At 38.4% G+C, this 26,976-nt stretch overlaps 1 protein-coding gene across 1 annotated transcript in view; it reads left to right on the top strand.

Annotated features, from left to right (window-relative positions):
- NUP210L (nucleoporin 210 like) overlaps nt 1–26,976 on the top strand; it is a 145,105-nt gene that overhangs the window by 8,448 nt on the left and 109,681 nt on the right. The window contains exons 3-10 of the mRNA XM_049880588.1: nt 2,348–2,479; nt 3,418–3,511; nt 5,714–5,864; nt 14,537–14,669; nt 15,391–15,549; nt 19,827–19,895; nt 21,201–21,307; nt 21,922–22,062. Of these exons, the coding sequence (XP_049736545.1) occupies nt 2,348–2,479; nt 3,418–3,511; nt 5,714–5,864; nt 14,537–14,669; nt 15,391–15,549; nt 19,827–19,895; nt 21,201–21,307; nt 21,922–22,062 (986 nt within the window). The remainder of the gene's footprint in view (nt 1–2,347; nt 2,480–3,417; nt 3,512–5,713; nt 5,865–14,536; nt 14,670–15,390; nt 15,550–19,826; nt 19,896–21,200; nt 21,308–21,921; nt 22,063–26,976) is intronic.

Here is a 26,976-nt window from a genome sequence, read left to right as displayed (position 1 = left end):
ACCCAAACCCCATTGCCATCGAGTCAATCCCAACTCATAGCGATCCTACAGGGCAGAGTAGAACTGCCCCTGTAGAGTTTCCAGGGAGGGGCTGGTGGATTCCAACTGCCAACCTTTTGGCTCGAAGCCAGGCTGTTAACCACTGTGCCATCAGGGCGCTGAAACCACCATGGTAATTAATAAATATTTGGGAGGCGATACTTTGAGGCTATGCAAATATTCCATTTCTCCTTAAAGCTTAGCATTAATTTTAGCATTTATCAGTGAATCTTGCCTGTAGCAGTTATTACTGTGGTATTCTAATGGTGATTTTCTATTTCCTTCATTCCTTCTACATTCATCATCTGGCATGTAAGAGATTCGTCCTTTCTCCCCCAGTTATTTATTTATTCAAACAGTATTTACATCAGTATGGACTCATGGATATTTAGTTTATTCTTTGGGTTATAATCCAATACTATAATAATTTATTTTTTTCTTCCATTTTTTTCCAGCTTTTGTCTTTGGAAGCTCTTTCAGGCTGGCTTCTGGGTCCTTTGGACTTGCCCCCATCTCTATTTATCTATTAAAAAAACTTTTTGAAAATACTTTTTTTATTTTCTGGCACTACAAGATACACCAGACTCATCATGTATTTTCCCTGCTCCAGCCCTAGACTCAGCCATTTCTTCAGGAGTCCTGGTTCTTTTTATTAGAGAATGGTGTTTAAAAACCAAGATCAGAGTGCCAGTATGCTCGTTGCTACTGGGCTGTCACTGCTTTTAGGCCCTCTCAGCAGACAGAGTTAAATATATGTACAGTTTTTTATATATACAAACATATGTATACACACATTAAAAAAAAAACATTCTGAGTCAATTCTGACTCATAGTAACCCTAAAGAGCAGAATAGTACTGCCCCATAGGGTTTCCGGAACTGTAATCTTTACAGAAGCTGAATGCCATGTATTTCTTCCATAAAGCAGCTGGTGAGTTTGAACCACAAACATTTCAGTTAGTAGTCAAGTGCTTAACCACTTGCGCAACCAGGGCTCCTTTGTATACACACATAAACCAAAAAACCAAACCCGTTACCATCAAGTCCTTTCTGACTCATAGCAACCCTATGGGATGGAGTAGAACTACCCCGTAGGGTTTCCAAGGAGTGGATGGTGGATTCGAACTGCCAATCTTTTGGTTAGCAGCTGAGCTCTTAACCACTGCACCACCAGAGCTCCATACACCCACATCTATGTTTATTTCTATATGCATCTGTATATACGTTAAACATGAGTTCGTACTAATAAGCTAACCTGCACTACAGGGTCATTCTAGCCTTCCTCACTTGCTAATTTGTAACTTCTTTCTCTGAAAGTAAAAAGCTTCTCACTATCTACAATATATTTACTTATTTATTCAACCCTAGTGTATAGTTTCAAGATGATTAATTCAAATTTAATACTTTTTTGTAAAAGGAAGTATAGCTTTTCCTGAAATAAGTGTATTTGATGTACTTTAGCCTTTGGCTAGGGGCATTTGTATTATCTGATTAACATTCTCCTTTGATTTTTAAAATCCCATGAAACCAGACCCATGGATAGGGACAGAGTTTGCCCCTAATGCCCCATTAGTAATTTTGGATATCGTAGCGGCAGTGACTTTGCTTTTCGTTACTTGTGGGTGAAGCTAAAACTAAAAATGTATAAATAGTACAGCGGAATGGGGCAGTTATGTAGACAGTTCTCTAATCTGTGGTAAATGTGGTAGGAGGGAGTGTTTTCAAAGATAGTAGTACAAAATAATTTTTATTTCATTCTCATTTCATCCTGTACTATTTTAAGTAGAGTTTCTGAATTTCATTGTGGGTATGTTAACCGGTACTCTGGCCTAATACAGTGGTTCCCAGGCTCTTTAATCTTGGGGTTCAGAAAAAAAAGTTGAAAATGAGAGAGACAAGTTGATGGTCACTTTTTTACTTTTTTAACACTATCATTTCATAATAGAAAAACATTTGAACATGAGAAAGTTGGACATGATGTAAGAATAAAGTATAGCCCTCGAAAGTGAATCCGTTTAATTTTACTACCTATTCACTTTTATTTTTATCATTTTTCCATGACAAGTGAAAATATCACAGATTAGTGTTTAGGAATCATTGATCTAGTATCTCTTGTAAACAGAAAGCCTTATGCTTTATGCTGTTTTCTTCTATAGGTAAAAGCAGTCCTTAGGTCTTCTTTCACAGGTAAAAGCAGCTGTTGCAAGCCTTTCTTTTTCATAATCTTTAGAATCCACTTCTGAATATTTGAGATATTTAATAGATTCACGACCTGTTGAATTAAATTCTCAGTTTTTGGGTTCATCCTAGTGACCGACCACGAACTGCGCTGTGACGTTAAGGTCGATGTGATACATAGCATTGAAATTGTATCTCGAACCCGGGAGCTCTATGTAGATGATTCTCCGCTGGAACTGATGGTGAGGGCATTGGATGCTGAAGGTAATGAACTTCAGAAGATTCAACAAAATTACCTAAAATGAAATAATACGTCCTTTGTGGTTTTTTTTTTGTGTGTGTTTAACGCTTGAAAACAGGAATTTGAGAGAGAAAAGTAGGTTGGAAATAATTTTTCTTTTCTCATACGGAGCTCAAGTAGATGAGGAATTAATAATTCTGAGAACAGTTCAACATGTAGCTACATGCTTTCATAAAATTTTTCCTGCAATAGCATTGGTCATTTTAGAGCTTTTCATAAATATCCAAGTCCTGCCGCTGAGCTTCTGCTCATGGTCCCTGGATCAACAACTCAGAATATTTCTTTTTTAAAATTTATTACTAGCTCTCTTTTGATCTGTCCCCTTGAAATAGGCCTGAAGAATTAAATGTAAAGCTCTGAGAAAGTTTTATAATTTTGAGTTAATGTTTCTTGAGACTGATTGTATCTTGCTTTTACTATACTGTATTAATGATGCAACATGGTATTAAAAACATTTAAATTTACTGCCTCTTTGTAAACTATTTAGTAAAGAGTAATTTTTTTAATCTGAAAAATGAGCATATTAGAAATATTCTGGAATCCAGTGTTTATAAAAATTTATGTTAAAGGGACCAGGATTAAAGATGCCTGTCAACCATACGGTAGTCTATAAGGTGGCCTTTATGTAGAAAGAAACAGAGTGTGGCATAATGTTTGTCAATCAAAAGTTAATCAGCTTGAGTCTTTTTTACTTCCAGAATGTTTGTGCAGTAACAGCACTTACAGTCTTTGTGTAGAGATCTCCCTGGAGTAACTTTTAATTCATTAATGATAATGCTTTTAATTGCTATGAAAGAGGCCTAAGGATAATTTTTTAGTTAGGTTTCCCTGTCTTGTTAAAGATAGCTGAATATTTCTGAATATGTAATTCTTTCTTGTCTGCTTTTGGCTTGCTCTACAGGAAATACTTTTAGTAGCTTGGCAGGAATGATGTTTGAGTGGAGCAGTGCCCAGGATAACGAGTCAGCAAGAGGAGAACTGTCTAATAAAATTAGGTAACCTTGAAACCAAACATAAACCATCTGACTTTGAGGGAGACATCTGCCATTGATTGGCACGCTGAACAGCAGCGTTTTTTGTTTTTTTTTTAAATAATTTTTGTTGTGCTTTAAGTGAAAGTTTACAAATCAAGCCAGTCTCTCACACAAAAACCCATATACACCTTGCTACACACTCCCAATTACTCTCCCCCTAATGAGACAGCCTGCTCTCTCCCTCCACTCTCTCTTTTTGTGTCCATTTAGTCAGCTTCTAACCACCTCCACCCTCTCATCTCCCCTCCAGGCAGGAGATGCCAACATAGTCTCAAATGTCCACCTGATCCAAGAAGCTCACTCCTCACCAGCATCCCTCTCCAACCCATTGTCCAGTCCAATCCATGTCTGAAGAGTTGGCTTCGGGAATGGTTCCTGTCCTGGGCCAACAGAAGGTCTGGGGGCCATGACCACCGCAGTCCTTCCAGTCTCAGTAAGACCATTAAGTCTGGTCTTATGGGAATTTGGGGTCTGTATCCCACTGCTCTCCTGCTCCCTCAGGGGTTCTCTGTTGTGTTCCCTGTCAGGGCAGTCCTTGGTTGTAGCTGGGCACCATCTAGTTCTTCTGGTCTCAGGCTGATGTAGTCTCTGGTTCATGTGGCCCTTTCAACAGCAGCCATTTTTGTGGGCTTTGCTGACCGGACTTTTTTGAAATAGATAAATTCACTGGGGGAAATGTCTACGATAGAATGACATACGGTATGGATGTAGGTATCTTTATGACAGCCTACCTTGAGCCACTGTAGAGGAGTTCATGAGCTCAGGACTACACAGTTATTTGAGCCAGGTGCATATTCTGGCAGTTTTGTGGCTCATGGCATCTGCACATGCTGAAACAGAGTGAGTGGGATAATAGCATGAAATTTTGTCTTTAGTATTAAGAAATAACTCTCAATCCAAGTTTTAGTCTCACAACAGTTTTAACCAGAGGCACACTACTTTTTCTTACGGCTCTTATGGAAAAAAGAAATTTTAAAATGTTTTACACTCTGTGGGCATTGAACAGACTATGTTTAAAATCTTTTGGGCTACATATACCCCAAAAGACTTGAAAGCAGGGACTCAAAGAGGTACTTGTACACCAACGTTCATTACAGCACTATTCACAAAAGCCAAAAGATGGAAACAATCCAAATTGTTTTGGATAATGGATAAACGAAATGTGGTGGCCACATACAATGCAATAATATTCAGCCATAAAGAAAAATGAAGGTTTGATGCATGCTATGACACAGATGAACCTTGAAAACGTTACGCTGAGTGAAATAAGTCAGACACACAAGGACAAATATTGTATGATTCCACTTATATGAAATATCTAGAATAGGCAAATGTACAGAGACCAAAGTTTATTAGTGGTTGCCAAGAGCAGGTGGGAGAGGAAGGGGTAATTATCGATTTCTACTAAGAGTGATGAAAAAATTTGGAAATTCATAGCGGTGATAGATAATGCAACATGGCGAACCTAATTAATATCACTGAGTTGTACATGTAAAAATGGCTGAGGTGGCAAATGTTTTATTATGTATGTTTAAGTGGATAATTTCTTTTGTAAGGATCAGCACAAAGCTGGTTCCTTGGAGGCAGAGGTTAAAGATGTCCCAAATGTCCAACTTTTCCAAGCTGCTGTTCCACTCCATCACCTCTGATGTCAGCTATTCCCTCTCGCCTCAGCGCTCTCTCTCCTGTCTTTGGGTTCCCTAATTTCTTGCAACATCCCACAGTACTCACAGACCATATAAAGGAAATGGCTTACGAGGTTTTGGAGGCTGGCCAGTCCCAAATACGTGGGTCAGGTGTAGACTTCTCCTTGGTCTTCTGTCTCTGTCCAAAGACACTCAGCTTTCTCGCTCTGTGGGTGGGGAAGTCCACTGCACTGTCTCCTGTGGGTCTTTCCTTCTTTAGTGGTGGTGGGCTCTTTGCTCTGGAATTGATTGGCTCTTTTAAGGCAAAACTGACCAGTCTCCTCGGTAGGCAGGAATTACCCTATCACACAATCACCTGGGTGGGAGTTACAAGCCCATGGCTATAAAAAGGCCATACACAAAAGTAATTAATGCACCACATATTTTACCACATTTTAAAAAAAAAAAACCTCTTAGGGCCTTTTCGAAGAAGATTATTTGATTCTGCTAGGAAAAAAAACTTACTTTATTTCTTTAGGATTCTGAAATATTCTGAAGCAGAATATTCTCCCCCAGAGTATATAGCCGAGATGGAAAAAGAAGAGAAACAAGGAGATATGATTTTGGTGTCTGGTATTAGGACTGGTGCCGCTGTTGTAAAAGTTCGAATTTATGAGTCATTCTATAAGGTAATAAGTTTCCGCTATAAACTTTTATCTAATAGTCTTGTCTATGGAAAATGTAGTTTCTTATGTATCTATAGTAGAAGCCCTCTAACCTGACATAATTTGGGCCAGTAATTAGTCGTTTAACTGAAAAAGTCATTTGAAGTGGGTAAGCATAAAAAAATACTTCTTTAAACATTTTATTACCTAATTACAAATACAGCTGGCATTTTCTCTTAAAACATGTGACTGTGCATTTTATTTACCAATCCTTTGATGTAGGCCAAAAGTCCTTGTTTGACCAGGAACTCTCTGATAGAAATCTACATACTCTTTCTTGCAGAAACTGCTGTTTCTAGTTCCACTTTGTTTTACAGTCAAGTGAAAATTTAGACATGTATGAGGCAGTCTGAGTGCACGATGTCCTTTTTAAAGGATTTTTTTCCCCAATTTTTTACTTATCTCACCTACACCTAATTCCATAGCACATTTTAGCACCTTGCCTTTAACTTATTTCTAAAACATCTAAATTTTTGTAGAAACTACAGTTCTCTTTCTTTTCATAGTGGCGATGAATGTTTTAATGTAATTATAAATACAAGTACACCTCGCATAATTAGGTTTGGGGGAAGCAAATATCTTTTGGTAACCATTTAACTCAAGTGGGGGCAATGGAAGTGTGTGGACATCCTAGAGAGCAACCTACTGACGTCATGTTGGGTAAGCCTTCCCAAGAATCAGTACATTTCACAGGGAAAGGAGAGCAGCTTCTTCTGGCAAGTCAGTTAATTGGAAGTTGGTTAGGAGAATTTCTGTGCCATATAGTCAAGTCTTACCTCTTCTCATTGCACCATATTTGCCTTATTTGCCTACGGCTTCTTCTTCAGAAGGCTTTTCATTTTTTATTCTTAGTCTGAGTGACTCAGAAAGTTAACATAGCATTAAGATTCATGGTCACTTTTTAAGACTAACTGAAATTATGACTTGTGGTTGGGAGAGCAATTTTTTCATCTTTTTTTTTTTTTTTATTGGGCTTTAGGTGAAAGTTTACAGCTCAAGTTAATTCTTAAACAAAAATTTATGCACATATTGTTGTGTGACCCTAGTTGCAATCACTATAATGTGACACCATACTCCCCCCTTCCACCCCAGGTTTCCCGTGTCCATTCAACCAGCTCCTATCCCTTTCTGCCTTCTCATCCTGCCTCCTGAACAGGAGCTACCCATTTAGTCTCATGTTTTTTTTTCTATCTACTTTAGCTAAGAAGCTTACTTTTCACAAGTACCATTTTGTGTCTTATAGTCCAGTCTAATCTTTTTCTGAAGAGTTGGCTTGGGGCATGATTTTAGTTCAGGGTTAACAGTCTGGAGGGCCACGTCTTCGGGGGTTCCCCTAGTCTCAGTCAGACCATTAAGCCTGGCCTTTTTATGTGATTTTGGGTTCTGTTCCGTACTTTCCCCACTCCATCCAGGATTCTCTGTTGTGCTCCCTGGCAGGGTGGTCATTGGTGGTAGCTGGGCACCATCTAGTTCTTCTGATCTCAGGCCGATACAGTCTCTGGTTTATGTGGCCCTTTCTGTCTCTTGGGTTCATATTTTCCTTGTGTCTTTGGTGTTCTTCATTCTCCTTTGCTCCAGGTGGGTTAGGACCAATTGATACATCTTAGACAGCCACGCGTTAGCTTTTAAGACCCCAGATGCCATTCACCGAAGTGGGATGCAGAACATTTTCTTAATAAATTTTGTTATGACAGTTGACATAGATGTCCCCTAAAACCATGGTCCCCAGACCCCTGCACCTGCGTTCAGGAAACTTCTTAGCTTTTAGTTTAGTCTAGTTGTGCTGACTTCCCCTGTATTGTGTGTTGTCCTTCCCTTCACCTAAGATAATTCTTGTCTACGATCTAGTTAGTGAATTCCCCTTTTACTCCCTCTCCCCTTGTAACCATTAAAGAATGTTTTCTTCTGTGTTTCAGCCTTTTTTTAAGTTCTTATAATAGTGATCTCGTGCAATATTTGTGCTTTTGCAACTGACTGATTTCACTCAGCATAATGCCTTCCAGATTCATCCATGTTGTGAGATGTTTCCCAGATTCATGATTGTTCTTTATCATTACTTAGTTTTCCATTGTGTGTATATACCATAATTTGTTTATCCATTCATCTGTTGATGGGCAACTAGGTTGTTTCCATGTTTTTGATATTGTGAACAGTGCTGCAGTGAACATAGGTGTGCATGTATCTATTCATATGATGGCTCTTATTTCTCTAGGTTATATTCCAAAGACTGGAATTGCAGGATTGTATGGTAGTTCTATTTCTAGTTTTTTAATGAAGCGCCAAATCAATTTCCAAAGTGGTTGTACCATTTTACATTCCCACCAGCAGTGTTATAAATATTCCAGTCTCTCCACAACCTCTCTGACATTTATTATTTTGTGTTTTTTGGATTAATGCTAGCCTTGTTGGGGTGAGGTGGTGTCTCACTGTAGTGTTGATTTGCATTTCTCTAATGGCTAATGATCATGAGCATGTATCTGTTAGCCACCTGAATGCCTTTTTTGGTGAAGTGCCTGTTCATTTCCTTTGCCCATTTTTTAAGTAATTAATTTTAATCTTTTTGTTGTTGGGGTTTTGCAGTCTCTTGTAGATTTTAGAGATTAGACCCTGATCGGATATGTTGTAGTTAAAATTTTTTTCCCGGTCTGTAGGTTGTCTTTTTACTCTTTTAGTGAAGTCTTTTGATGAGCATAAGTGTTTGATTTTTAAGAGCTCCCAGTTATCTTGTTTCTCTTCCCGGTGTTCGTGCTTTGGTATTTATGGTTAGTATTTTGTTTATATCATGTATTAGGGCTCCTGGCATTGTCCCTATTTTTTCTTCTGTGATCTTTGTTGTTTTAGATTTTATATTTAGGTCTGTGACCTATTTTGAGTTAGTTTTTGTATATGGTGTGAGGTATGGGTCTTGTTTCATTTTTTTGCACATGGATATCAAGTTATGCCAGTACCATTTGTTAAAGAGACTGTCTTTTACCCATTTAACAGATTTTGGGGCCTTTGTCAAATATCAGCTGCTCCTAGGTGGATGAGTTTACATCTGGATTCTCAATTCTGTTCCATTGATCTATGTATCTGTTATGGTACCAGTACCAGGTGTTTTGACTACAGTGGCAGTATGATGGTTTCTAAAATCAGGCAGTGTGAGCCCTCCCACTTTGTTCTTCTTCAGTAATGCTTTACTTATCCGTGGCCTCTTCTCTTTTCATATGAAGTTGGTGATTTGTTTCTCCATCTCGTTACAAAATGTTGGAATTTGGATTGGGATTGCATTGTATCTGTAGGTCGCATTGGGTAGAATTGATATTTTCACCATGTCGCGTCTTCCTACCCATTAGCAAGGAATGTTTTTCCACTTATGTAGGTCTCTTTTGGTTTCTTGCAGTAGTGTCTTATAGCTTTCTTCGTATAGGTCTTTTACATCTCTGATGAGATTTATTCCTAAGTATTTTATCTTCTTGGGGACTGTTGTAAATGGTATTGCTTCGGTGATTTCCTCGTCAAAGTTCTCTTTGCTGCTGCAGAGGAATCCAGCAGATGTTTGTGTGTTTATCTTGTATCCTGTTACTTTACTGAAGTCTTCTATTAGTTCCAGTGGTTTCTTTTTTTTTTTTTTTGATTCTTTGGGGTTTTCTGTGTATAAGATCATATTATCTGCAAATAGAGTTATTTTTTACTTCTTCCTTACCAATTTGCATGCCCTTTATTTCTTTCTCTAGCCTAATTAGTCTGGCTAGGACGTCCAGCACAATGTTGAAAAAGAATGGTGAAAAAGGCCATCCTTGTCTGGTTCCCATTCTCAAGGGGAATGCTTTCAGAGTCTCTCCATTTAGGATGATGTTGGCTGTAGGCTTTGTATAAATGCCTTTTATTATGTTTAGGAATTTCCCCTCTATTCCTATTTTGCTGAGAATTTTTATCATGAATGGGTGTTGGACTTTGTCAAATGTCTTTTCTGCATCAATTGATAAGATCATGTGATTCTTGTGTTTTGTTTTATTTATATGATGGATTACATTGATTGTTTTACTAATGTCGAACCATTCTTGCATACCTGGTATGAATCCCACTTGGTCATGGTGAATTATTTTTTTGATACATTGTTGAATTCCGTTGGCTAGAATTTTATTGAGGATTTTTTCTTCTGTGTTCATGTTGGATATTGATCTGTAATTTTCTTTTTTGTGGTATCTCTACGTGGTTTGGTATCAGGGTTATGCTGGGTTCATAGAATGAGTTTGGGAGTATTCCATCCTTTTCTGTGCTCTGAAATACCGTTAGTGGTACTGGTGTTAACTCTTCTCTGAAGGTTTGGTAGAAATTCCCAGTGAAGCTGTCTGGGCCAGGACTTTTTTTTGTTGGGAGTTTTTTAGTTATCACTTCAATCTCTTCTTTTGTCATAGGTTTATTAGTTTTTCTACCTCAGTTTGTGTTAGTTTAAGTAGGTAGTGTGTTTCTAGAAATTTGTCCATTTTCTCTAGGTTTTCATATTTGTTAGAGTACAGTTTTTCATAGTATTCTCTTAATTATGATTCTTTCAATTTCAGTTGAGTCTCTCGTGATATTGCCCATCCCATTTTGTATTTGGGTTATTTGCTTCCTCTCCTGTTTTTCTTTTGTCAGTTTGGCCAGTGGTTTATCTATTTTATTGATCTTTTCAAAGAACCAACTTTTGGTCTTGTTAACCCTTTCAGTTGTTTTTCTATTCTCTATTTCATTTATTTCTGCTTTAATTTTTATTATTTTCTTCCTTTCGGTGCCTATGGGCTTCTTTTGCTGCTCTCTTTCTATTTGTTCGAGTTGTAGGGTTAATGTTTTGATTTTGGCCCTTTCTTCTTTTTGGATTGTGCATTTATTGCTATAAATTGACCTCTGAGTACTACTTTTGCTGTGTCCCAAAGGTTCTGGTAGGATGTGTTGTCATTCTCATTTGATTCTGTGAATTTCTTTATTCCATCGTTAATGTCTTGTGTAATCCAGTCTTTTTTGAGCAGGGTATTGTTCAGTTTCCAAGTATTTAATTTCTTTTCCCTGCTTTTCCTGTTATAGATTTCCACTTTTATGGCCTTATGGTCAGAGAAGATGCTTTTTAATTAAGGCATGCTTTATGGCCTATTTAATATGTGGTCTGCTCTGGAGACTGTTCCATGTGTGTTGGAAAAGAAAGTATACTTGGCTACTGTTGGGTGGAGTGTTCTGTATATGTCTATGAGATCAATTTGGTTGACTATGGCATTTAGATCTTCTGTGTCTTTATAGAGCTTCTTTCTGGATGTTCTGTCCTTCACCAAAAGTGGTGTGTTGAAGTCTCCTACTATTTATGTTTTTCCTGTTTTTTATTTCGATGTGTAGGATTGTTAGTTTCCTTTGTGGTTACCCTAATATTTACCTCTGTTTTTCTAAGTTTAAACCAATCTTTTCTTTCTTTATATCACCTTGACTTCCTCTTCATAAGGAAAATCTATGACTACCTTATTTAGTCTCTCTTTTTTGTTTTAATGTTGTCATCTTTTACATATTGACGTCTCTGTTTCCCTATTTTCAGTGTTTTGGGTTTATGTGTAATTTCCTTATCTGGGTTGATGTCTGGTTGTTCTGTCCTGCGTTCTAGTCTTGGGTTGTAATCTGATGTTATTGATTTTCTAACTGGGGGACTCCTTTTAGTATTTCTTGTAATTTTGGTTTGGTTTTTACAAGTTTCCTAAACTTCTGTTTATCTGGAAATGCCCTAATTTTGCCTTCTTATTTGAGAGACAGTTTTGCTGGATATATAATTCTTGGCTGGCAGTTTTTTCCTTCAAGGCTTTATATATGTCATCCCATTGCCTTCTTGCCTGTATGGTTTCTGCTGAGTAGTCCAAGTTTAGTCTTATTGACTCTCCTTTGTAGATGACTTTTCGCTTATCCCTAGTCGCTCTTAAAATTCTCTCTTTATCTTTGGTTTTTGAGAGTTTGATTATAATATGTCTTGGTGACTTTCTTTTGGGATCTACCTTGTGTGGGGTTCGATGAGCTTCTCGGATAGATGTCTCATCTTTCATGATATCAGGGAAGTTTTATGCCAACAAATCTTCAACAATTCTCTCTGTATTTTCTGTTATTCCCCTCTGTTCTGGTACTCTAATCACTCGTGGATTACTCTTCTTGATAGAAAAAAAAAAGAAAACATAATTCTTAGGGTTTCTTCATTTTTTTTAATCTTTTATCTGATTTTTCCTCAAATAAGTTGGTGTCAAGTGCTTTATCTTCAGTCTCACTAATTCTGACTTCCATTGCCTCAATTCTGCTCCTATGACTTTCTATTAAGTTGCCTAATTCTGAAATTTTTTTGTTAATATTTTGAATTTCTATTTGCTGTCTCTTTATGGATTTTTGCAACCTATTAAATTTTCATTATGCTCTTGTATAACCATCTTAAGTTCCTCTGTTGTTTTGCCTGTTTGCTCCTTGGCTTGGTCTGTGTTTTGCCTGATCTCCTTTCAGATCTCTTGAGCAGTTTGTATATTAATTCTTTGAATTCTACCTCAGGTAATTCCAAGACTTTACCTTCCTCTGGGAGGTTTCTTGGTTCTTTGTTTTGGTCACTTGCTGAATCCGTTATGGTCTGTCTCTTTACATGATTTAATATTGACTGTTGTCTCCAAGCCATCAATAAGTTATTTATTTTATGTTTGCTTACTGTGTTCTAGCATCTAGTTTGGTTTGTTTTGATAAGCCCAGATAGGCTTATTGAGTGAGCTACTTTAATTTATTGGTGTCTTTGAAGCTTTCACATTCTGTCACCAGGTGATTAGAGCTGCTACTAGGTCTGTGAGCCCAGGAGTCCATTTACTTTTCTTGTGTGAATTCAGCTCAGGTGTCAGGTCATTGGTCACCAAGCATATGGTACAGGCTCTCACCTACAATCCTAGACATGCGTGGCTACATAGGGGTGATTGAAACAGGCACGTGTATCTGGCTGCAGTAGGGGGTAATGTGTTGAGCAAGGTAGGGGGCTGATGGCTGCCCCTGAGTGCCTGGGTGGAAGGTGTGTCCCTGTTCCCTAGAGTGCGTGGATAGTTGGATTTTGCAGCCAGACTTTAGGTACACAATGCTGTTGGCTGTAAAGACTGGGAGACGCCACTTATTCTCACACCCCTTTCTTGGATGGCTAGGTGGAGTGGGTGGAGCCAGCAGTTCTCAGGTCCCTGATGTGGGTAGGTGAGGACCCTGGTTAATGGGTAGGATGGTATCAAATATCACGAATCTGCTGCTCCTCCTCAGCTGTTGCAGTTGAAAATAGGCTTCAGGTATGCACTCTGTTGTGCTATGCTAATGAGGGCTTACGCTGTTGAAATGGGCCCACACAGTTCTAGGCAGGGGTGAAAGGCATTCAAAGTCAGTGGACCCCTTATGCCTGTGCCTAGGCAAAGGGGCTGTGCCTGCTCTGAGGTCTCGGTTTAGGGGAGCTGGCAAATTATTTTTTCCTGTTTGTTATTGTCTTGGTTATCTAGTGCTGCTATAACAGAAATACCACAAGTGGATGGCTTTAACAAAGAGAAGTTTATTTCTTCATAGTAAAGTAGGCTGTGAGTCCAAATTTGGGGCAGCAGCTCTAGGGGAAGGCTTTCTCTGTCTGTCAGCCTTCTCATCAGTCTTCCCCTGGACTAGGAGCTTCTCTGCACAGGGACCCTGGGTCCAAAGGATGCACTCTGCTACCAGCACTGCTTTCCTGGTGGGATGAGGTCCCCCTGTCTCTCTGCTCCCTTCTCTCTTTTATATCTGCAGAGATTGCCTCAAGATACAATCCAATCTTATAGATTGAGTCCTGCCTCACTAACACAACTGTACCCCATCCTTCCTCATTAACATCACAGAGGCAGGATTTACAACATATAGGAAAATCACACAATACCAGAAATCATGGCCCAGCCAAATTGATACACACATTTTTGGAGGGACATAATTGAATCTATGACAGTTATTTGTACATTAATTTTTCCCTCTCCAAAGCTGGGAGAATGGGGTGCGCGATGGGTCCCACTTCTAGCCCAGAGGATGCAGCAGTCTCTGAAGCCAGCCTAGGACTGGAGCAGAGTGGGGAGGAGGCAGGTGAATGGGAGAGAGGTGCTTCCCAGAGGCGGAAGGGTTTTTTTGATCCCTCAAGGTAGATTAGACACTTGCACTTAAGTTTCGCAGATTCAGCACTGCTTTTCCCTGGTTCCAGAGGCTTGTGCAGACGCTCTGCTGCTTGGTTTCTTCTGGTGTGGAAAAAGCATCCCTACCGCTTGCCTCAGCCCATGCGCACCGGCTGATCCAGCCTGCAGGGTGCCGGCCGGATCAGTGACAAATTCTCACTGCTTCTGAACTGTCTCTCCCTCCCCCTGCCACTCAGTCCAACTTCTCAACTTTGTCTTTGATATTTAGGGCTTCTAGACTGTCATATATAATCAATTCACTTGTTTTTTGGGGTCTTTGCCATAAGAGGGACCAAAAGAAGCATCTGACTACTCCACCACCTTGTCCCCACGCCTGCATTTTTTTAGTCTTTATAAAATATTCTAAAATAAACTCGTAAGAAGTAAGCTTTTCAGAAGCAAGATGACCTTGAGGAATTTGGCCATGGAAATTTTGCTTTTTTTTTTCTCTCTCTCTTTTAGAAAGTGGCAGCAGCATTGATACGTTTGCTTGTTTTGGAGAACATATTTCTTATACCGTCTCATGATATCTATCTCTTAGTAGGTGGATATATTAAATACCGAGTTGCAAAAATGGCTCAAGGAAGAATGACAGGTAAAGTAATTTTTCTTTTTATAGGCCTCACATTTTCCAAATCCTTTCTGCTAACAAGAACAAGAAAAGCAATGTCACATTACAAATACAAAATACTTCTTTGTGTTTTTAGGTTTTGTGATAAAATATTTCTTATTTGCTATACTTGAGCTAATGCTGGGCAGAGATAACCCTTGTATCTTGAACAGGAAAGTGGCATAGTTAGGCCACTTAGCCTCAGTGCCTATGGGCTGAATTCTCTGTTATAATAACAACCAAAAATTTACCAAATTTTGTGAACAAGTGAAGATATACTTACCAGAAGGAAGGGACTTGAATGACCATTTAAAAGTCTTTGTAAAAGTTGTTTCTTGAGAAAGTCAGCTCATTAACCGAGAACTTAATATTCTTATCGATCCCAAAATCTCAGTGAGTTTATAAAGCGTGCATCGACCCCACTAACGTTAGTTCTTTTCTTACTTACCTAGTGGCATTTTCTCTGGCTATTCTCAGATCACCATTTTTTAGGAATATAAGCATGTGCCAGCAATAAACTCAAATAGTATACACCAAAAGATGGCTACCTGTAGGAATTCATCATGGGGGGAAAGAAATTAGAAGCAGGTCATGCTCTTATTGTAGGCTGCTTTCTGATTTCCCTCTTACAATCCACTTACACACCATTATCCCTTGGAATGGCTAGCTGCCGCTATTACATTTATGTGTCTTTCATATCTTACAGAGGTGGAATTTCCCCTGGAACATTATACGTTGGAATTGCAAGACCACAGAGTTGCCTATAATCGGTCTCTTTCTGAGAAAGTGGCTTTATTGGATGAGAAAACAGCCACGGTGACAGCAGTCCAACTGGGCCAAACTAATCTCGTTTTTGTCCATAAAAGTATCCTTTTGTTAAAGTTTTAGCTGCCAATCTATGCTTGCCTGGCATAGAAGACACGTTCCTTGGTAAAAATAACTTATTAAGGGAGATTATAATACAGTGAAACCTGTGAGAGCCAGAATTCAGCAGGACTGCCTTGTTTTCAGGGGTCTCGAAAGCATGCATCCTTTGGCAGGGTGCAATCTTACCACTTTTCAATCACTCTCTATTAGTGGAAAATATTTACGTTTTCTTTCTCTGACAGGTTTCTGCCTTACACAGGTTCCAGCTTTTGCAGGTTTTACTGTTATACTACACTGATTTTCTGTAGGTTTCCTTTTTAACAGTAAATTATTATTGTCATAGTTTCAAACGAAGGGTAGGCAGAGGAAAGGAGAGTAGTTAAACTTGGAATCTGTTGACTTCAGGGCTTATTTGCAACTTTAAATTATTATTAGGAGACTGTGGGGGGGAATAGAGTTTGAAGGAACATATGTGAATTTTATTTAATTTGCTATTTCCTATTTTACATGAATAATTGAGAAAAATGGTATTGCCTACAATAGATGCTCAATGTTTGCTCAGTTGAGTTCAATGTAATTTTCTTAAAATGTACTAAACTGCTCTGTAAGGATTGAACAAAGATACGTAGGGTTCCATTGTAGTCAGTGAAAACAAAACAGTGACATTTAAATTCTCAGAAAACTGAAACATGATTTGGACTCCATTTGTCAGTGTTTTATTAGGAGATACTTCCTCTTTTTTGAATATTTGTATCTATTCAACAAATACATATTCCTTCTATATGCTCAACATTGTTCTAACTGCTTGGAATACAGACTGTTATTTTACCCTGGGTAGTCAGAGATGTTCTCTCTGATAAGGTGACACTGGAGCAATGAACCAGGCAGATATCTGGATGAGAGAGCTCCAGGAAGAGGAAATAACAATTGCAAAGGTTCTGAGGCAGGAGCATGTTTGTTGTGTTTAAGGGACAGCAAGGAAGGCCCTGAGGCTGAAGTGCAGTGAATCTGGGGAATGTAGTAGGAGAGGAATGGCCTGGGGTGAGGTAGACCTTGTGATCTTGTAGGGCCTGGTAGGCTTACCCTGATAAGATTCCATCAGGCTTGAAAGGAATTTCTTGTAGCTTACTGTTGTTGTTAGGTGCAGTGCAGTCAATTCTGCCTCATGGCAACCCCATGTGACAGAGTAGAACTGCCACATAGGGCTTTCTTGGCTATAATCTTTGTGGGAACAGATCGCCAGGTCTTTCTCCCATGGAACCCTTGGGAGGGTTTGAACTGCCAACCTTTTGGTTAGCAGCCAAGTGCTTAACTGTTATGCCACCAGTTAACTGTTTATGTTATTTGTCTAAAATATAATAAGAAGGATCAGTTAGTCCAAAGTTCTTTAGTCATTTTAAGGTGTCTAGGACATTTGTCAACAAATACAATAGTACAGCAAAACTTGTGAAAGCAAAACCTGGAAACCTTAGAGAAGTAAAACTCAAATATTTTCCACTAAAACGAGTGATAGAAAAGTAGTAAGACTACACCCTGTCAAAGGCAGAAAACTTGCAAGACCCGGAAAAATAAGGCAGTCCCACCGAGTTCCAGCCCTCACAGGTTTCACTATACCTATGAAATAAAAGTTAGTCATTCAGTATTTATTGAGCCACAACTATGTCTCAGGCACTCCCCTGAATTCCCCAGGCAGACTTAAATGATTTTTTTTTTTTTTTTTTTGGTATTCTCAGTTCCTAGTGTTATTTCTTCCAAGACAGCAAATATTAAAATACGTTATAATTGTCTATATGTATCTTTCTTGAGGACATGGATGGTGATTATCCATAATTTGTCCCAGCATCTGGCATAGGGTGGTTGGAGGTACTGTTCATGGAGATGGGAATATAAGAGAAGGAGCAGGTTTAAAGGAAAATATAATGAGTTTAGTTTTTCGCATGTTACTGGAAGTACCTGTAGGACAGACATCCAAGCAGCAATTTTCATTATGCAGTTGGAGGAGGAAGACTCAGAAGGAGTATAGATATTTGAAAGTTAACTAGCTTATAGGTAGGTGATGGTTGAAGCTGCCATTGTAGATAAAGTCACCTAGGGGGAGCATATAGAGTGAGAGAAGAGGGCCAAAACCAGAACTGTGTAATGCCAGCTTCAGACGAAGAAGAGGAATGCTAAAGGAGGCCCAGAAGGAGTATTTAAAAAGTAGTCAGAAACCCAGAGGGGTTTCATGGTAACAAAGTGAGGAATTTACAAAGAGGAGAATGTTCAGCCAGTAAAATGCAGTAGAGATGTCAAGTAAGATAAAGGTTGAAAGGACCTTTTGGCTGTACTAACTAGGAGGTCTTGGGTCACTTTTTCAGTAAAAACAGCTTGGCTATGAAAAGAAGGAGAAAAAACAAGGTAGAAGTTTAAAAAAAAAAACAAACGAGGACTTTTCTTAGGATAGGAGAAACTTAATCATGCCTGTAAGTTAAGCAGAGAGAGGAGGTGGCATAGCTATGGGGGAAAAGAGGGTCAGTAGGTGGAGCAAGTTTTCTGAAAGGCAAGAGGAAATGAGATTCAGAACACAAGAGTAAAGATAAGACCAATGGAAGGATATCTTACTCTGGTAAAGGAGGAATGAATGAGAGACCTGTGGTGATTTGTTTCCTCATCTGTAAAATGAAGAGGTTGTTGTAGTTCTGAATTTCCATCTAAAAACCAAAACCTGTTGCCGGCATGTCAATTCTGACTCATAGCGACCCTATAGGACAGAGTAGAACTGTCCCATAGGGTTTCCAAGAAGCTGCTGGTGGGTTCCAACCGCCGACCTTTTGGTTAGCAGCCGAGCTCTTAACCACTGTGCTACCAGGGCTCCAAATTTCCGTCTAGCTCTTATATTTTATGAATATTACATTAGAGTACACATTAGAACAAAACTTAGATTGGCACAGAGTTGTCTATATAGCCTTTAGAAGATTTACTTCAATGAATAGATAAAATAATCTCTACTTAGCATATCAGTTATATGTATTATCAATAGTTCCTTTGGTGTGCCTGAGGCAGCTTTATAAGTTTGATCCCTTAAGTAGATTAAATATTATTTTACTTCCATTATCACTGTAGAATAATGTAGTGATAAATTTTAGCCTAGTCCGTGACTGAATTAATACATCTTCTAAATTGGTGTACTTGGAATTAATGAGTTCTCTGTTCAATCAGTTCGCAGTTATTCACAAAAAGCAGAAATCATTTCTTTTTAGCTCTTGGATGTAGTATATTGTTATTTTTTAAGAGGAAATGTATTCCTAATTAAGGAGCCCTGGTGATGCAATAGTTAAGAGCTTGGCTGCTAACCAGAAGGTCAGCAGTTTAAATCCACCGAATGCTCCTTGGAAACCCTATGGGGCAGTTCTGCTCAGTCTTCTAGGTTCACTATGATTTAAAATTGACTCAACAGCAACAGGTTTGGTTTGGTTTTTTTTGGTGGTGCAAGGATTAAGCACTCAGCTGCTAACTGAAAGGTTGGCGGTTCAGATTCGCCCAGCGGCTCCGTGGAAGAAAGACCTGGCTATCTGCTTCTGTAAAGATTACAGCCAAGAAAACCCTGTGGGGCAGTTCTGCTCTGTCACATGGGGTTGCTGTGAGTTGAGATCAGCTTGATGGCACCTAACAACAATTACATATTCCTAATTAGGTTTTGTATAGACTGATAAAAGAATAAGTTTGTATTTCTGCTAGAATTTAACTGAAGTGGGTAGTATGATGTTTACATGACCTAGAAGTATCCTTGGTGGCAAAAAGAAACCGTGTTGGCATTAAAGATTTACAGCAAATAATAGAAAAATCAACTAGTGATTTTCTAAACTGTCTGCAGAGCCCTAGGCATTTGGCTGGATTGCAAGTTGTGTTTTTCCCTTCCCCTCTATCAAACCACTGCTCATCCCTTCAGCCAGAGTATCCCTTCCTACAGAGTGGCGCCACTTTGTTCTGCTGTCAAGTGAAATTTTACGGGAGAAAAGTTTCTGCAGTTAAATGAATATTAAAAGCACAGAATATGATAATTCTCCCTTTCCATTGTTCTTAAATTTGAAATTCAACAACACTTTTGAGAGTCTATGATGATTAGTCTCTCAGACACTTCTCAGAACTATACCTACTTGCTTTCCAAAGGATAATAAAAGACAGAATTTTTGTTTGTTTTTGCTTGTGGGCTTTCTTTTTTTTTTTTCTCCAGTAGCTCGCCTTTCTCTTCTCACCCAACTCTAGCTCAGATGATTTCCTTAAGCAAAACTTAAGATGTCCACATGCGATCTGTATCTGGACTCCCAAATTGCACCATATATGTTGTAGAGCCTGGATTTTTAGGTATTTTTTAGATAATGGTTTTGAGAAAGCTGAGTAGTTTAAGCTATTTCACTAAAATGAGTGCATTAAAAACTAGATTGCATCTTAAACTTCATTCTGAGACTTAACTCATTCAGATTCAATCTTACTTTGACATGTTTTCTCACATTGTTTACTATGGTTGAATTCTATCAGTAAGAGTGAAGCATCTTGAAACAGATCATGAAAAATTATGAAAAGCCATGTCATACAGTGTTTGGGTTAAGAAAAGAGACGTTATACATGCCAGGAATAAAGAATCCTACTGTCCTGTAGACCACGTGAAACAATGAGTCTGACTGAAAGAAGCTGAAACCTTGCCTGACACCTCAGGAATGAGCTAAGATTGTGGTTTATTCTTTGTATGCACATATAAGTGAAAAGGGTTCCTTATGTCTGAGATGAGCTAAACCAGGAATTACAATTACTTTACAGTTTGAGAGAGGAAACTAAAAGATGAGCTAAACCAGGAATTGTAATTATTATACAATTTGAGAGAGGAAACTAAAAGAATCTGCTTTGGAAACCATTTCCAACAATAAGTGAACTATACTCTTTGAATAGTTTTGTTAAGTTTGTATTTTTTTTTCAGTTTTATTGTGGTAAAATATATATAACAAAAAATTTACCACTTTAACCACTTTTAAGGGTAAAGTGTACAGTTCAGTGACATTAGTTACGTTCACTGTATTATGCAATCAATACCACTATCCATCTCCATGTCTCCCTTCATCCCACACAGAAACTCAGCAACCCCCTCAAGGAACAAAGTTTGTTTTTTTTTTAATTCATTATAGAAAAATGTTGACTGCTGTCTCAGTTTCTTAGTGTTACTATAACAGAAATACCACAAGTGGGTGGCTTTAATGAACAGAAATTCATTTTCTCACTGTTTCAGTTTAGGAACTTGAAAGGCCAAATTCAGGGCATCAACTCTAGGGGAAGGCTCTCTCTGTCCGCTCTGGGGGAAAATCTTTGTTTCAGCTTTTCTAACCATCTGTCTTTGGAGATCCTGAGCTTGTAGACCGGTCTGCCTCCATCTTTTTCAGATAATGGTTTCCTCCCTGCGTCTGCTTTGTTCATGCCTAATCTGCTCTCTATATCTCAAAAATGATTGATTTAAAACACACCCTGCGCTGATACGGCCTCATTAACTTAACAAAAAAGCCCTATTCCAAGATGGTGTTACATGCATAGGTGTAAGAGTTAGGATTTACAATGCGTATTTGTGGGGGCCACAATTCAATTTATAATATCTAATAATTTTGTTTCTTGATTTGTGTGTAGGTTTCACTGTCCAACCTGGAGATCGATGGAGTCTTGAGGTGGGACAAGTGTATGTCATTACAGTCGAAGTGTTTGACAAAAGTAGCACCAAGGCATATGTTTCAGATGTGAGTCTCTCTTTTGTACTATTCTCACCCCGTGTGTGGATAACTCCTCTATTTTACCTTTGGAAATAAGTTGCTACTTTTTTTTTTTTTTTTTTTTTGTTATTAAATAGTTCTGTCCTTGAGGAATGCCAAACCAGAAATCAAAAATGTAATTCAGTCACAGTTATAGAAAGTGGTTGAAGAGAGTGCCAATGATCACATTTTGGAGGGGAGATGATCCTCACTCTACAACTCTCACCTCAGAGATGCTTAGCACAGTTTTGTAGTGGTGAGAGTAGCAATGCCTATGTCAGATGTGAAGTGTACTCATTCTCCAGGTTCCATTTTTTTCCCTAAGGATTGTCAATTTACAGAATGGCACAAATTACTCTAAAATCTATATAAACTTTGGCTCTTTCTATTCTCAGTTGCTTGCCATTAATTGATCTTTCTAAATCTAGTACCATTTTGAAATTGTATCTTCCCAGTTTAGAATTTCAGTGAGGGAGAGCCCAGATTTTGTTTTTATTTCTTTATCCCCTGAATGCATAGCCAACTTTTTTTCCTCCCTATACATTGTATATGGTGAAAAAAACGTTTCTTCCAGTTTGTATTACTGATGGGCTGATTTTCAGAATCTCAGGATTACGCATGAGTTTCCAAAGGAGTACTTTGAAGAGCAGCTAACCACAGTTAATGGATCTTACCATATCGTAAAAGCCCTAAAGGATGGTGTTGTGGTAATAAATGCATCCCTGACTTCTATCATTTACCAGGTAGGAATTAAAAGGTTATGTGTATTCTAAAAACACTGACAAGGCTTGGCTGGTTTATTGATTTGCAAGCACAGATATGTAGCATTTACCTTTATATTTCACAAAATAAAAACAAAAACTGATTGACAGGTAGATAAATAGTACACCCAGTAGTTTATACCCTCTCCAAAAGAATTTTGGAGATACACTAATCTACATTAGAATTCTAATCTTCATTTAATAATAATTGTGTTCATTCTGTACACATCACTTGGGATTCCTTAAAAAAGTCTTTTGATGTGCACGGTTCCGTGTGTCATCAGGTCTACATAGATTACCTTTTGTTCTAAATAGTCAAAGGGTTAATATGCCAATTTATTTAGCCATGCCCCCAATATCAAACTTTTGCATTTTTTCCAATTTTTTACTATTATAAAAGGCATAACTGATTATCTTTCTATAATTTTTTTTTTCCTTTTGGTTAATTTTCATGTGGTGTGGTAATACCAGAAGTGGAGTTTAGCGGGTAAAGGATAAAGAACAAATCAGTTTCCAATGCCTCCAAAATATATAAGTATCTTGATTTTTAAAAGCCTGCCAAACTGCTTCCCTTTTCCAAACCTGCTTTTTACCCAGCGATCCTTTCATGCAGTTATTTAAGATAGGCTCCAAAGAATCACCCTTGACTCTTCTTTCTCCCTCATTTTCTATGTTCAATACATTATTAAGTGCCATGTCAGTTCTGCTTCTAAATGTCTCTCTAATCTGTTTATTTCTCACTGTGCCTACTGCCTTTCACCTAGACTCTCACAGTGGCTTTCAAACGGTCTTCCACCTCCCGTCTTGTCCCTTTTGTTGCTGTTAGTTGCGGTAGGGTCTGTTCCGACTTGGTAACTCTATGTGTATAGAACGGAACTGTGCTCCGTAGTTTTCACGGCTGTGACCTTTCGGAAGCAGATTGCCAGGCCTGTCTTTTGAGGCACCTCTGGGTGGGTTTGAACCTCCGGCCTGTCAGCTAGTAGTCAGACTCTTAGCTAGCTCTTGCCTCTAGCTGAAATGATATTCCAAAAACTACAGAAATAATTATGTGTTTAAAATCCTTTGGTGGCTTCCCATTGATTTCCAGATAAAGTTTACACTTCATAACATGGTTTTATAGGAGTCCTGGTGGTGCATCAGTTAAGCATTCAGCTGCTAACTGAAAGGTTGGCAATACGAACTCACTTGTGGCTCCATGTAAGAAAGACCTGGCAATCTGCTCCCATAAAGATTACAGTCCAAGACACGTTATCGGAGAGTTCTATTCTGTCACATGGGGTTGCTGTGAGTCAAAATCGATTCCACAGCACCTAACAACATAATTTTATGGGATTCCCTTTGACAGATCACACACTGGTGGCCCTCAGACTATCTTGGTTTGCAGACTTGCTTTTCATTTTGGCATGTAAATTTCTTTTTAATTGGGAAATTTCAAATAAAACCCAAGATTGCTCTGAAGATCTGACAACAATCAGTTCAAACTGATGGTGGCTGCCCCATTTAGGCTGTACTTTTCAGTCAGCTGTGATTTCCACCCCTCTGTTGTTTTGTATCCAGCTTAATAAACCTCTCACGCTTTGTCACTCTCCCTCTCTTATGCCTCAGCCACACTGAACTTTAAGTTTCTAGGAGATGTCTTGTTCCTTTTTTTTTTTTTTTTAATGGTACTTTAGGTGAAAGTTTACAGCTCCAGTTAGTTTCTCTTACAAAAATTTATACACACGCTGTTATGTGACCCTAGTCGCTATCTCTATAATGTGACAGCACACTCCTCTTTTCCACCCCGGATTTCCCGTGTCCATTCAACCAGCTGCTATCCCTTTCTGCCTTCTCATCTTGCCTCTGGACAGGAGCTGCCCATTTAGTCTTGTGTATCTACCTGAACTAAGAAGCACACTCTTCAGGAGTATCATTTTATGTCTTATAGTCCAGTATAATCTTTGTCTGAAGAGTTGTCTTCGGGTCTTGTTCCTTTTTACCTCTGGATTTTATTTTTGTCTTGCTTTTGTTTTTAAACAAATGCTGTTCCTTTTGGGTGCAACACTTTCTCCCAACTCAATTTACAAGTCCCAGCTTAAACATCAGTTCCTCATGCATGCTTTCCCCTTCCATATGTTCTCAGAGCGTCCTGTGTTCCCAGGTCATAATTTTCATCACACTTTAATGTTATCGTTTGCTTCTTTCATCAGATGGTAAACTTTGAGAGTAAAACTTTAAGAGTGAGGACTGTGTCTGCCTTGTTCACAACTTTTTCACTAACATCTAATGAAGTGCCTAACATATAAAAAAATACAGATAAATATTTGTTAAATGCATGAATGGTGTTTGGTGTCAAGTGTGGACCTACATTCATTATTAAAATATATCTTGCTTTTGCAACAATATTAAATACATTGTGTTTTTTTTAATCCACTGTTATGGTATTTCTTCAACTCGACCCTATTCCTGGAATCCCTCTTCAATCTCATAGGTCATGCTTTAAAAAAAGTATTATGTTTTAAAATCTGAGCTTACACTTACTCCTTTTAAAACTTTATATTTTTGGTGTTCTTATCTCAAGCCTAATGTTTATCAGTTTCAAATTTGGCCTGGACGTTTTAACTGACATCCACTGCACTCTGAATTCAGTGAGATTAGTGACAGATCTTGAGCTTTCCTTGTTTCCTCGGTACCTACTTAAGAGAGTTAGATAATCATGTTTTTTCTCCATTTGGGGATAATATGGGAATTGCGTATTACTTAAATTTTGGAAGACATCTTTATTGAATATACTGGAGCACTTAACCATTTTGGAGGAAGAGATTATTAATAACTTTTTTGACTTCTTATTTTGAAATTACGGTAGATTGACAGGAAATTGCAAAAATAGTGTATGGGACAAAGAAGATATACGAATGGCCAATAAGCACATGAGAAAAGTGTTCAACATCATTAGTCATTGGGGAAATGCAAATCAAAACCGCAGTGAGATACCACTTCATACCCGCTAGGATGACTAAAATAGAAAACACAGACAATGACAAGTGTTGGTGGAGACATGTAGAAATTGGAACCCTCATGCTCTGCTGGTGGGAATGTAAAATGAAGCAGCTGCTTTGGAAAGCAGTCTGGCAGCTCATCTAAGGTTTAAATATAGACTTACCATATGACCCAGCATTTCTTCTTCTAAACTCAAGAAACCTGAAAACGTATGTTCATGTTCACACACAAACTTGTACATGAATATTCCTAGTAGCATTATTCATAATAGCCAGAAACATAAAGCAACCCAAATGTCCATTAACTGATGAATGGATTAAAAAATTGTGGTATATCCATTCGATGGTATATTGTTTGGCAATAACAAGAAATGAAGTACTGATACATGCTACATCAATTATTAATTGCCTGTTTAGGTCTTCGAGTACAGTATTGAATAGCAGTGATGAGAGTGGCCATCTTTGTCTTATTCCTGATCTTGAGAGGAAATCTCTTACTCTTTCTCCATTAAGTATGATATTAGCTGTGGGTTTTTCATAAATTCTCTTTATCAGATTAAGGAATTTCCCTTCTATTCCTAGCTTGTTGAGTGTTTTTATCATGAGAAGGTATTGGATTTCATCAAATGCCTTCTCTGTATCAACGGAGATGATCATGTGGGTCTTTTGCTCTGTTAATGTGGTGTATTACAGTGATTGATTTTCTGATGTTGAACCACCCTTGCATGCCTGGTATAAATCCTATTTGATCATGATCCATAATCCTTTTATATGCTTTTGGATTCAGTTTGCTAGTATTTTGTTGAGAATTTTTTCATCTATATTCATATGGTAAAAAAAAAAAAATAGTAGCCTGTAATTTTCTTTCTTTGTGATGTCTTTGTCTGGCTTTGGTATCAGAATAATGCTAGCCTCATAGGATGTTAGGAAGTATTCCCTTCTGTTTTTTGGAAAAGTTTAAGGAGGATTAGAGTCACTTTTCTATATATGTTTGATAGAATTCCCTAGTAAAGCCATCTGGTTCAGGATTTTTCTTTGTTGGGTTGGAAGGTTTTCAATTACTGATTCAATCTCTTTACTTTTATGCGTTTGTTGACACCTTCTATTTCTTCTTGAGTCAAAGTAGGAAGTTTATGTGTTTCTAGGAATTTATCCATTTCACCTTTTTTTTAATTGTTTTTTAACTGAAAGTTTGTAGTTCAAGTTAGTTTCTCATACAAAAATTTAGACACACTTTGTTATGTGACCCTAGTTGTTCTCCCTGTAATGTGACAGCACACCCCTCCTTTCTACCCTGTATTTCCCGTGTCCACTCAGCTAGCTCCTGTACCTCTCTGCCTTCTCATCTCACCTCCGGACAGGAGCTGCCTGTTTAGTCTCATGTATCTACTTGAGCTAAGAATCGTATTCTTCACAAGTATCATTTTATCTCTTATAGACCAGCCTAATCTTTCTCTGATGAGTTGGCTTCAGGAATGGTTTTAGTTTGGGGCTGACAAAGAATTCAGGGGCCATGTCTTCTGGGGTCCCTCCAGTTGCAGTCAGACCATTAAGTCTGATCTTTTTACTAGAGTTTGAGTTCTGCATCCCACTTTTCTCCTGCTCCGTCAGGAACTCTGTTGTGTTCTCTGTCAGGGTGGTGATTGGTGGTAGCTGGGCACTATCTAGTTCTTCCAAACTCAGGCTGATAGAGTCTCTGGTTTAAGTGACCCTTTTTATTTCTTGGACTCATATTTTCCTTGTGTCTCTGCTGTTCTTCATTCTCCTTTGCTCCAGGTGGGTTGGGACTGATTGATGCTTCATAGATGGCCGCTTGCTACCTTTTAAGACCCCAGAAGCCACTCACCAAAGTGGGCTGCAGAACATTTTCTTAATAAACTTTGCTATGCCAGTTGACCTGGGAATTCCAGGACACTTA

This window comes from Elephas maximus, chromosome 3, assembly GCF_024166365.1.
Source record: "Elephas maximus indicus isolate mEleMax1 chromosome 3, mEleMax1 primary haplotype, whole genome shotgun sequence".
Lineage (NCBI taxonomy): Eukaryota > Metazoa > Chordata > Mammalia > Proboscidea > Elephantidae > Elephas > Elephas maximus.
The sequence above is the reverse complement of the archived record's forward strand: the minus strand, read 5'-3'. Positions and strand labels throughout refer to the sequence as shown.